The sequence below is a fragment of the Calypte anna genome, chromosome 6 (assembly GCF_003957555.1).
Source record: "Calypte anna isolate BGI_N300 chromosome 6, bCalAnn1_v1.p, whole genome shotgun sequence".
Classification (NCBI taxonomy): domain Eukaryota; kingdom Metazoa; phylum Chordata; class Aves; order Apodiformes; family Trochilidae; genus Calypte; species Calypte anna.
This window is the reverse complement of record NC_044252.1, coordinates 11,616,729-11,629,833: the sequence shown is the minus strand read 5'-3', so window position 1 is coordinate 11,629,833 and position 13,105 is coordinate 11,616,729. Positions and strand designations below refer to the sequence as shown.

The following is a 13,105-nucleotide window of genomic DNA, read 5'->3' as shown; positions in this document are numbered from 1 at the left end:
GAAACAGGTGGTGAGGCAGTGCAGTGATCTGCTTAGTATTGTGCTACTTAAAAAATTCAGTTTTGCATTTGGCTTTGCATATATGTGCTCATCAGAGTTCATTCTAAATGGTGCTTCATTCTCAGAGCACTATCAGGCATCCTTAAGTCATGCTTGGAATATCTGTCCCCTCAATGCATGTGTCTTCCCCCTGGGGACAGAACATTAGGATACACAGCATACTGAGAGCTCACAGCGTGAGTGTAGTCAAGGTAGAAAGCCTTCCATTTTACAGAACAGTGAAAACCGTTCATGTGTGCGGTATCTCGAGTAGCTCCTATATAATTCTTCCTTTTCCTTACAGTTAGAGTAAGAGTGAGCAAAGATCATGCACTTATTTTCAGTTAAAAGCTTTTCCAGTTGTGTTCTGTCTTCCACAGATACATGTGAATGCTCTATGTAGTGGGTAAGTCAATGAGAAGAATAAAATTAGTTGGTTTTGGTTTGGTTTGGGGGTTTTTTTTGGTTTTTTTTTTTTAGTTTTTATTTGTTTGTTTGAGGGTTTTTTAGAATTATAGGATAATTTGGGTTGGAAGAGACCTCTAAAGGTCATCCAGTCCAGCCCACCTATAGTGAGCAGGAACACCCTCAACCAGATCAGGTTGCTCAGAGCCTTGTTAAGCCTCACCTTGAATATCTTCAGGGATGAGGACCCAGCTACGACCCTGGGCAACCTCTTCCATTTATTACACTACCCTCATAGTAAAGAACTCTTTACTAACATCCAATTTAATTCTACTCTACTTTAAAAGGATTGCCCCTCATCCTATCACTGCAGGCTGTTGCAAACAGTCCATCTCCAGCCTTCCTGTAGGCCCCTTCAGGTACTGGAAGGTTGCTATTGGGTCTCCCCAGAGCCTTCTTTTTTCCAGGCTGAACAACCCCAGCTCCCTCATGCCTTTTTTGTAGGAGAGGTGTTCTGGCCTCTTGATCATTTTCATAGCTTTCATCATTTTCATAGCCTTCCTCTCCACCAGTTCAGTGCCCTTCCTGTATTGAGGGCTCCAGAGCTGGATGCAGTACTCCAGGTGAGGTCATACCAGAGCAGAGCAAAGTGGAAGAATTACCTCTCTTGATCTGCTGGCCACGCTTCTTTTGATGCAGCCCAGGATGCAATTGGTCTGCTGGGCTGCTAACATGTACTGTTTTCTCATGTCCAGCTTTTCATCCACCAGCACCCCCAAGTCCTTTTCTGAAGGGCTGCTTGCTGAAACCTCATCCCCAAGTCTTTAGTGACAGTGCAGATTGCTCCCAACCAAGGTGCAGGATGCTGCACTCCGTCTTGTTGAACTTCATGAGGTTCACTTGGGACCATCTCTCCAGTTTTTCCATGTCCTGGATGACATCCCATCCTCTAGCTTATTGACAGCACCACTCAGCTAGATGTCATCTGCCAACTTGCTGATGGTGCACTCAATCCCACTGTCTATATTGTTGATAAAAATATCAACAGCCCAGAACCCTGAGGGATATCACTTGTCACTGGTCTCCATCTGGACTTTAGGCCATTGACCACTACCCTCTGGATGCAACCATCCAGCCAATACCTTGTCAACTCAACAGTCCACCTACCAAATCTGTATCTCTCCAACTCGGTGAGTAGGATATCATGGGTGACTGTGTCAAAGGCCTTGCAGATGTCCAGATAGATGACATCCACTGCTTTTCCATTGTTGACTGACCTAACTCCATTGTAGAAAGGCACTAGGTTGCACAGGCAGGATTTGCCCCTAGTAAACCATTTAGTAAATCCATTTAGTAAAGATATTGTGAGGCACCTCCTTGTCCTCCATGTGCCTTAGCATGTCTTCTCTGAGGATCTATTCCATAATATTCCCAAACACACAGGTGAGGATGAAATGTTTTGTATAGTTTTATATTTTATATTTTATTTTATTCTTTTCTTTTAATTTTATTTTTATTTTTTATCTATTTTTAATTTATTTTATATTTTATTTTATTGCATGTAGCATACACAGATCTTACTCTTCACCTAGGCAGAGATGTTGGTGGCTCATCAAATCCTGAAGAGTATAATAATAAAGGAAGGCGAACCCTTGGTTAATAGTAAAAGTAACAGCACAGGTTAAAGTGCCAGTAGGAAGCTTGTTTAATAACTTTGGGAATATTGAAGAAATGTTCAATGTTTTGTGTAAAGGTGATGGGCTCCAAAAAATACCATCTTTGGTGCCTTCATACTCAATTTGCTTGACTGATTTTTAGGTTATTTGATGTAGTGTCAGTGCTACATTTACCTGCTAAGTTCAAAATATTCCTCTTCTCACTGCACCTTAATTAGTGTATTAATTGATGTTGCTAGAATTCATCATGGATGGTTTGTTCACTGCTCTTCATGTTTTTAAGGAGAAGCTCTGTAGTTGCTTTAGTAATGTCTTAGGAATGTTTGGAGAGGAGAATGATTCTGGATACACACATTGCCTTGAGTAGTGCAATTTGAACAAATCTGCTTTTTCACATGGTAAAAAAAAGTTGTAAAATTTCTTAACCCTTTTTTTTTGTGGTTGCTTATGGTTTTTATAAGTTCTCTTGGAGCTGATTTCAATCACACCAGCCTCCAAGAAAGCTTTGTCTTTGTCCTAATAAGATTTGCTCTTCAGAAAGAGAGTGATTTTCAACTGATACGAATCATTGGCTCTGCATTTTGCAATTTTATTTATTTTTGAAGTTGCAGCATACTTGGGTTTGAAGTCCCTTTAAAGGAAGATTGTGACTCAGAGAATACAAAAGAAATGTGATGCATTTGTGTAGCTGATATTGCTTATGGGAGAGATGGTATCTTAGTTAAGGATTTTTGCTCTTTGAGAAACCTTCCAATATATTTGTAAGAATTTCAGTAAAGTAAGATGATAGATATTCTGTGAGCTAGGGCTTGATTTGTTTGATAAGTCATAGGCATTTAGTATTGATGAAGCAGCTTTTTATCCTGATTAGCAATATTACATCTTGGAAAGAAACTTCAGGTTCTCAGATGCCCTGCTCAATGCTTGGAAAAATCACATACACACCCACCTATCTGACTCTCTCCATTTGATTTATTTGGATTGTTGTGTTTTGGATGAGGAAAACACTAACAGCATACTGATGGTTGAGACCACGCTAATAATGACTTACTGGAATATGGGTTATCTTTTGGATGAGACAGCTATTAGTGTAGTTACTTTCTGACACTGACAGCAAGCCCTTTTGCTTACAGATAAGCTACACATGGAAAAGTTGTATCACTTAAATGCTAGGGGAAGAAAATTTTTTGCCTTTTCCAAGCGAAACAAACAATTTACTAACTGGGCTGTGCACTAATTCCTTGTACTTATGAAATAAGCTAGAATAATAAAAGCCTTTGGTTTACTCATCACTGAAGTACTGTTCTTTGTTAGGATAACAATGTATTAAAAGTTGATAAATAGCTTTGCTTCTATTTTGCAGCAGCTTGTAGAACTTGTGTGAGTTTTGAATAATTACAAAGCAACCGTTCATGTCTATGTTGGCATTTGCAGTTCTACAGAGGTCAATTTCCCAGGCAGTCCTTGAGCTTAGTTAAAATCAGAGTGATAAATACTTAACACAGTTGGTGCAGTGAAGGCTGGGAAGACAAACCAGTGTAAGGACCCTTATATGACTTCAGGAGGATGAAAGGATCTTTGGGAGCTCAGTATCCCAACCTCTCTTGTGCCTGTCTGTCAAGCCTGTCTGTTACAGCCTGTTGATTTTGAGTTGCAGGGAGCTGAACTGAGTGTTCTTTTCCTTTCATCTCTTCAAGATTGCTGGACTGTGATTTGTCAAAGAGGATTTTTGCTATGAAGGAAGCTGTATCTTCATGTTGTATAGTAAAATAACACCTGATAGCCTCGTTCTTTCACAGACTTCAAGTTTCCTTACACATTTTCAGTGAAAGTTGCACTGATAATATTGCTTCAGTAGAAAATCATACCATTAATTAAAATACTTATCTGTGGATAGCTCAGGGCATAAAATCATTCTGTATTTCATTACCAAAAATCAAGGCAAATGTTATTTCATCTTTAAGGGCTTAAAAGTAAGTTTAAAAATAAAATGAAAAAGCTGGACATGGTTTGAAAGGCTCTGTAAAACTAACAATCATGATCACATGTAATTTATCTTAGGATCTTACTCTGAAATTTCCTGATGTAACTTAAACACTCCTCTGCAGCTATGATGTGCAGGATCTTGGGGAGACATCATGGAATTTCTTGTTACTGTCACGCCTTTCTGCAGCTCCTTTTTTAACTTCTTCTGTTTCCTTGTTCAGATATGTTATTTGACAAAAATAATTTCCCCAAATAATGAAGGAATTGAGATGTTTGGGGGAAGTTTGAGAACCTTGGGGTGAATACTTGCTTACCAAACTGTTCTTTGCTTCTCTAAGGTTGCTAATCTTGCTTGTTCATTGTCAACAAATGAAGATGGAGTGAAAATTGTCCAAACAGCAGCTAACCACATAGAGACTTTGTGCCCACAGGTATGACTTTTTCAATTAAATCCCATTACAGCACACTGAGCATACACTGTACATTGTTTAGTCCTGCTCCTTCAGTCTAAATTCACATTTCATTTGCATAGCTTTGTATAGTAAGTGGAGACCAAATGATAAATCAAGGGCAAATACTTAGTTAATTTGTTTATTTTTTTCTTAGTGATTAACCTAGGAATTGTTACAGACTGCTCTGTGTTTGCAGTTAAACCTGGCTGAATGAACAGTGTAAAATGATTGAAAAAGTAGGAGTATTTTTAACCTTAGAAAGCTATATGTATTTTGACCTTTAACTTGAAATATTACCACTTGATATGTTTTTTATGTATATGAATGTTAATTCTTCTGATTATCACCAATTCAAAAACTGGACCTGTCTGAAGTAAATGAATGAAAAACCCCACTTCCACGAATACATTTTTGCTATTTAATATCTTATAAAAAGTTAATTCATTCTGTATTTGTCACATTTGGAATTATAGAGATGTAAAAACTTGTGCAGTTACATCTGTTTAAAGCAAAGATTTTACTGATTTGTGTGAATCTTAGCTGAGCATTTCACCCTTGAGGCTGAGTAATTTCAAGATCATTAGTTGCTTTGAAGAACTATAGTTTACACAATGACCTGAATAGTCTTACCCTTTTGTGTGTTTGAATGCTGTGAGTAGTTCAAGTAGGTGAAGAACAGATAATAATACATTAAATTATAAGCTTGACACATTTTAAGTCTATTGAATAAATGTAAAACTGAGAGAAAAATAAACTTCTATCAAGAAATTTTTTTCTCTGAAAACATCACAGATCAGTGATCTCTCTTGAATCATTCATTTTCAATATCTGTAACTTGTATGATTCTGTTTCACATCCCACACTATTTGATTTAATGGGTTACTCTTTGTTTAAGAAGATTGCTGTCTTATAAGAAGAACTAATGAATAGCTTTTTCCAGCTTCTTTGTTTCTCCAGGGGTGCAAGTGCACCATATTTATAACATATTATTATGCATCCAAATATAGCTTTTTAATTGGCAGCCTACACTTTCATTATTATATCTGATACCAGAAACTCCTCAAATCTTATTTTGATGAAAATATTGGTTTTCTCCACAGCCATTTAAGTTGCTAGTTTTCATTTCTTATAGTAAAATGGAAGTTTATTGTTGTTTTTTTGTTGTTTTGTTTTTTTAACCTTGATGTAAAAAAGGGTGAATTAGTTGATTCACTGGAAACTGAGAATGTGTTATGGACATGGTGAGATGACACTACTATTAATGGTGTGTCCATTTTGCAGGATTTGCTGCTTTCTCAGATAAGGATCGTTCCCTGTGAAAGCAACTGACATTTTACCTAAGTGAGAAATAGCAGAATAAGGTTACTGCATTTTTCAGTAAATCAGATTATGCTATATAATTTTAAAATCCTCCACAGGGAAAGTATTTATCTCTTAAGATCCCTGCAGGGAAAATCTATTACAGTTTGGAATGGGTAAATTTGCATGTAGAACTCCCCAGTATTCTTAAACCCTTAGAATAAAAAATGGCATTTTTTGTACTCTAAATCATGTAGTTTGGAGTGAAATCTGAAATGATTGAAGTAAAACAGAAGTCAACTCCTAACCCAAACACACCAATCAAAAACCAGGCAATAAAACCAACAGAACAGACCTTGGTGTCCTGGGAGTTCTGGAGATTTGACCAGCAAAACTTCCCATTTAGCACTTGGGAAAAGGCAGGTACAGAACTGGCAAACCCTAGAGAAAAGCCTGTTAATTACCAGAGGTCACAGACTTGCTCATGTGATATTTGTTATCCTGTACTGTAGTTAAAAATGTAGAGGGTTTATTCTGAACTCTGACCATATATTCTTTTTCTCAAAAAATGTGAGATGTAGTGAATTACTAGCAAATATTTCAACTGTTCAATAAATGAAATAAGAAGACCATGTATATTAGAGCTGATAGGAAATGCATAGTGCCTGTTGATTCTGCAATTACATGAATACTTCATGAGGAATTAATTTAAGGATTATTTACTGTTAATAATAATGAATAAAATAAAGAGCTGATAGCATATGTTTTGATGGAGGAAGAACTGCTGCTGTTCATATAACTAGCTTTTCAGCTGGGAGAATTTTCTTGAGTGTAGTCAAGTAGATAAAGTCTCCAGGTGTCTCTTGTTCTGTATGTGACTCCATGTTACTTTCCTGGTGTGCAGGAGAATCAAATGCAGGAGGAAGAAAGGAAAGAACTGACAAAAGCAAACAGACTTCTGTTTTTTCAAAACAGCTCTTATAAAAGTGAGGATATAAACCTGTAGAGCTGTTCTGCTAATACAGATACTGGGTTTGATCCCCTTATACTTCAGTTCAGTGGCATGTGTGAAGAAGGCTGTGGTTTCTCTGATACTTAGTCGCCTTGAATAAGCAAAGACAACTGGTGTGGTGCAAACATGTGGATATAGGGATGGAAAACACCCTCAATGAAGGAAACCAGAGAGAGGTTTGGCTTCTCTAAGTTCTTGTAAATCAAGTTCATACTTGGGATAATCAGCTTTCAGGTGATTCAACAGGTATGTCTGGCACACCAGGCCAACAAGAGGAACAAGGGAGAGGAGTCAGGAAAACCTGTTTGTTTATCTATAAGTAGTATATAGCTTGTTATTTGACCTGGCTCTATGTTAGAACTGCTTCCTCCTGTTTACTCTCTTAAATTATACTCTGGTTTTGCTGAGTTGGGGAGTTCTGTTGAGGAATAAGCTTGAGGATGCCTTCTGCAACATCTTCTTAAAGAGGGAAGAGCATAGAAAGAAGCCATTGTTCAGATCTTCAGCGGAGTTGAAGGCTTTAGTTATATATGCAAGGCTTAGCTTGGTATAAAGGTACAGTGCTGGGGGAGAGGAGAGAAGCAAGACTGAACAGTAGCTGAGGTACATGAAGATGTTCTTTACTCTGAAACATGTTTGTCAGAAGCACACATTGTGGAGATGCTGTGGTACACATGAGAGATAATGACATTCTTCCTCCCTTAGGGAATGGAAGCCAGGGGGTGCCAAGAGTATTAATGCAGACAGATCCTTGAGCCTAAACCTGGAACAGATGTTTCAAAGAGGAAATGAGAAGTGGCTGCTCTCAAGGCAGCAGCTGGAAAGAGCTTCAGCATGTCAGAGGGTTCTGCTTAGAGCCTTTTTATTAATGTAAAGTTTGTTAGTCCTGTTCTTGCAGCACTTCTAGTTCAGCTCTGAGGAAGAGGCTGTAACAAACACGAATGAGCTAATTAGGGTCTAACCAAAGTAATAATTTTGTAGGCATATAAAAAGGAGTGAGAAGTGCAGAATAGATGAGGTTAGACTCTAGCAACTTGGAGTGATGACTCAGGACAATGTTTTGAGATCTTGCAGAAACCTGGGAATATTTCACAGCAGATTTCTGACAATTTTTGAAATGGTAAAATTGTAGTATTTCAAAGAATCAATGTTGAAAGCTCTGATTTTTATTTTTTTTTTTAAAGAAGTGTTTCTTCATTAGATTCCATGCTTATAAAACTACACTGCCTCTTAGGGAAGATGCTTTGCTGTTCCACTCCATCTTCAGTTAGCAAGCACATATGCTTCTTCTGGTGGTATCCAAATTCCATTAGAAAACTTCATCTATTTAGGCTTCTAAGTTCACTGATAATAATGTAAGAAACTGCTTAATGTTTCTTTTATTGTAAATGTTACTTACAGGGCCATTCAAATCAGGTGATTCCACTTATGAACTACTGCACAGCTTCATGGGGCATTTTGGGAGGAAGACCTCCTGCCTTTGTGATAGATTAGAAAGAACGAGGTATTATGGTGTGTTCCTACTCTTAAAGAATGTCTCAGAAATTTCTAATGCTTCTGTTTACATTTCAGAGCATCAAAATGTATTTATAAACTCATTTTCCCTCACTCTAAAAATTCAGGGACAAAACGTGGATGTTCTGTTCATAGTTCTTTTTGCTTCTTTCTTGAAAATAGCCCTGTTAGTATAGTGCTCTCAATTAGACTAATTATTATTTTGGCTTGCAGTACTTTAGGACCTGTTTTGGATGTCTGGATTTGCTGGATTTTAATAAGATCTAAGTTTTCTTTCAATACAGGGTTCAATGCAGAAATTAGATAAAACTCAGAAGTACTACTTTTTAAATAGGGCCTCTCCCCTTTCCCACAGAAATAATTGAGTAGGAATACTTAGGGTATGCAAAAGCATCTGAGGAACACCCTATCTCAGTGCAGTTTTTCCATGTGAAATTTCACTTTCACATTCCAATTCAAGTGTTTATTTCTAGGCAGGCATTTCTGTCCTTTTTTTGGACTGAAAATTTTTTGGGTTATGTTACTTAACACCATTCGGTAAAATCTCACTGCAAAAATCTACTGTCAGTAAATTCTTAATAAAATGGCTTACTCCAAAAATGGCATTAAGATGTGGCCAGCAGTCAGGAGTCCTGAAAAGAGCTACTGCTGTTCTGCAACCCTGCTGGTCACAGACTGTAACAGACAGCATATGGTATGTATTGGTTTCTGTAACCTGAACACTGATCTCTAACGTTGATACCATATGGTATCTTGGGTTCACTGTTGCATTTGTTTTTTATTTTTGTATTTGCAATTTTCCTCTTCTACCATACTTAAAAAAAATCCATAAATATACTAATCAGAATAATGTAATACTGGGCACAGTTGTGGGCTATAATTCTTAGTGCCAAGTTTCCTTGCTGCTTGGAACTTAATATGCTATTAGTTAGTTTTAATACTGCTTGGTATGTGACTATTATAATAACACTAAAGACAGAAGCTGAATTTTTGGCTGTGTAAATTTGTAAATAAATCAGTGTGTCAGCAACAAAGAGAGGTATTTAGGATAAGCAAGATGCTGAGCTGATCAGTGGGAATATATTTATACGTCACATTTCCAGGCTGTTCAAATGCTGATATGACAGCTGCCTTTAACATTTTGTATTTGGCTTTTCCAGCATAATTTTTTTTTTCAATGCAAACATCGTTGGTTGTCTGGAACTGACTGCTGTATTTTGATACTGCAGATCTGCTTCTGTATTGACAGAGGTACCTGCACTGAGGAGAATGACGAAAAAATACCAAGATTTCTTGCAAGGGAGAAGCCCCTGCAGCCTTCCTTTCCTTGGGTGTTAGTAATGTTAATACTGTTGCAGCAGTAATGCTTTCTTTCTTGTCTCTAGGAGACAGTGTTAAGCCTCTTGCAGGTTTTCAGGATAGTGTGAATGGGTTTGTGTTTATCAGTAAATTCAGAACAGTACTGATTATATCAGTGCCCCCACGCAGATGAGAACTCAACTGAGAAACACTAATTTCTAAGCAGGGTTTGCATGTTCTCTGCATTATTTCTTAAAAATATAATAATAACTTTTTTTGCTTCCTGTAAGTTTTCATTAAGATTTAAATGTGAATTTCCTATTAGAATTTTAAAATCAAAATTATACATTTTATTAGTGTTTTTTTCCCTTATAAAAATGGACAGGGAAATTTAATCTTTCCTTTGAGCTATGTTTTGATTTCTACTTAAATTGTTTAGCCCTTTTGGGTTGATACAGAGAGGTGGATATTATTTATTTCTGTATTATTTTATAGAAAGTAGGTCCTGGGTTGAGCAAACCTGAAAATTCTCATTCAGAAAAATGATACATATAGAGCTAGCTAATAAGTGGGTATCATCTTTTGATGTGCTGCATTTTTCAGCTATTGGGATTCAATTATATATGTTATGATGCTATGGATTTTGAAACTAGCAATTTACATTTCCTATGTATTCACTTTTTTGTGAGAGAAAACCAATCATCCATTCTGTTATTTCCTTGGGTAATAACAGGTGGGGAACACTGAAGAAGTTTTTATTAACCTCATAAAAACTTTTCACCAATAACACTTTAATGATGAATATTGTTTCATCTTCTTGGTTGAGCCATCTGTGTGGCATCTTCTCTTATCTGTCTTAATACCAATTTCTTCAAATACAGCAGTATTGTGCAAGGGCAGAAGTAATGGGGGAGAACGTGGTAAATCAGTGCGTTCTCTACCATCTGCTTTAAAACAGATAAAGCAGATGTTACTATCTCTAACAGTATCAGATATCTTCTTAAATACCATCTCCAGCCTTTCAATTGAGATATTAATTAAAAGTGCATATCCTGCCTAAATAATATTTCTAAAACTAAAGGAAGGATATTTTGGGGACCTGATACATTTTTCATGCAGATTTTCATCATGTTAGCAAAGTCCATGCACAGTGCTGCTGGAGTTAATGAAGCAATTGTCATTAACCTTGGTAGCTATGGTAGTCTATTTGAACATTCCTCTGTTTAACTCCTCCTCTTACACCTTTGTTCTACAGCCAGTTTAATCTGACATATTACATCAACAGTGCTGCTAGAGACTTTATCTCCCTCCTTACTCTTGAGCTGTTAGTACTGCCTCCTTCTCTTGTGACTAACAATAGCAATCACAGCTATTCACCAGAGTGGATCAGCAAGCTGGTGCAGCTGAGAATTAACCTGGGAAGCAAGTAAGAATTTCAGTTTTCATTTGAGTCTGTTGCCTGTTGTACATTGCTGTATGCATGAACACTGCTTACTGGCTCAAAGAAAGGAATGAAGGAAAAGGAGTCTAAAGGAGGAGGAAGCCACTACTTTTGGTGGCAGTGGAGATTAAGGCCAGGTTGAGCAGGCAGTGGCACAGTATTGGTGTTAGAAGTTAATGCTTGGTTTCAGTATTAGTAGGTAGCTGTTGTTAGCCAGTTACCACATGACAGTGCATGGAAAATGTTGTTAATCTAATTCTCAAGTATCATAGTAATATATTATCCTCTTTGGATGGATGATCCTTTGTATCATCAGAACACCACAAGCTGAATGTGACAGACAATCTGCAGAAAAGGAACATATACAAAACCAGCTGTGCTCCAGTTTCCAGTCTGGCTATCTGACAAGGACTGAAACTGATCCAAAGATAAACTTTCTCATGTCCTCTGTCATACCTCATGTCCTCATGTCCTACTGCCATTTGTAGTTGTAGGATGTTTTTCTGTTTCTGAAAAGTTTGGCATTTAAAAAAGATGATAAAGCTTGTGGCATTTTTCAGCTGGTAGGGGTAGTATGGAATCCTGAAGCTGAGGACCACCTAAGTGTATTGGAAAGCCTAATACTTTGTCCTCTTATACAAATAGTGTTAGCAAGATGTTTTCCTTGGCTTGAACTTCTCCAATAAGCAATCTGAAGGGGGGGAGAAAACCTCGCAATGTACGACTCTGAGATTCTTCTGACAGTGTATTTGCTGTCACTACTTGGCTGCTTTGTGGTGGTACTTGGACAGAGAATAACTAACTACAAAATGCCTTGAGGTTTTCAGTCTTGGCTTTCATCTCCCAACGTCTGTTGTGCTAGAACAGAATCCTCAACAAATGAATAAAAACAACAACCATGAGTAGCCTCAACCTGTAACAATACAGAAGCTGTTCTGTTTTATCCTCTTTTCTGCTTGACCCACTTGCAGTTAGTGGACATAAGACATGAGAATGATCAAGTTTATCTTAAAGTTGCTGCAGGGTACTTGCTGTAGATTCATGCTGCACAAAAATAGTATGAATTCTTTCTGAAGAATTTATTTTCTCTTTGCCTTTAAAAGTTGGAATTATTCTTCCTGGAAAGGTATTTCTTTTTTACCTCTTCACTTTCATTCTTTTTCATGAATTCGTAAGGTTTCATGCAATTGAACATTTTGTTGGTGACAGTTCTGCAGCAGAATGCTAGGAAAGGAAAGGCAATAAAACATAATTATTACAAACTTTCTTTGGTAAAAAAACAGTACTGAGTCTGGAGAGTGGGGAGGTCATGCAGTAGGAAAGCTTAGAGTAATGTAAGACAGCAAAAGAATGCCACTGGCAAGAGATGTGGGTTTTGCATGGCTTTTGGAAGGGAGAGGTAGGCAGCAATAAAGAGAAGAGACTATAAATAGCTGTAGCATGCAGTAGTAAAGAAGTATAAATTGCATAGACTGATAAAGGAACATCTCTTTCTTGTTGAAGCAAGAGGCTATAATGATTGATATATGATTCCATCTGGCAGAACTTTGTTCTGTGCGTTGGGCATGTCACTATTATCAGCCTTTTAGCTAATTTTAAGGTGGTTTTTAAGTGGAATACTGGAAGTGTGATGGGGGTCCTCATGGGTGCTTCAGCACCCTGAAGGCAGCTGGTGGTGTAGGTGGTGGGGAACAGATGCCAGCACTTCATCTGGCAAGCACTGAGGGAAGTGAATGAGATAGACATAAGTTTGATGTAGCTGCAGCATCAACAGAGTGGAGCTCCGTGGTCCACATTTCTGTGCATGCATCTATATCCTATGATCTGCAGCTAAGCAGCAAGTTTTGGGGCAGTTTCTAGTGTTTTCTGCAGAAGCTTGCAAAGACATGCATTTTAAAAAAAATTTGTCTTCCCTGCACACTTGCCTTCTCCCTCTGTCACTGATGCAGGGGAAGCCTTAAGTGGTGTGAGAAATTCTAGT

General features: G+C 37.5%; 1 protein-coding gene across 1 annotated transcript in view; it reads left to right on the top strand.

The window, feature by feature from the left end:
• The window catches only part of CTNNA3 (catenin alpha 3), a 413,054-nt gene that overhangs the window by 274,884 nt on the left and 125,065 nt on the right, over positions 1–13,105 (top strand). The window contains exon 10 of the mRNA XM_030453097.1: positions 4,445–4,537. Coding sequence (XP_030308957.1) covers positions 4,445–4,537 — 93 coding nt within the window. The remainder of the gene's footprint in view (positions 1–4,444; positions 4,538–13,105) is intronic.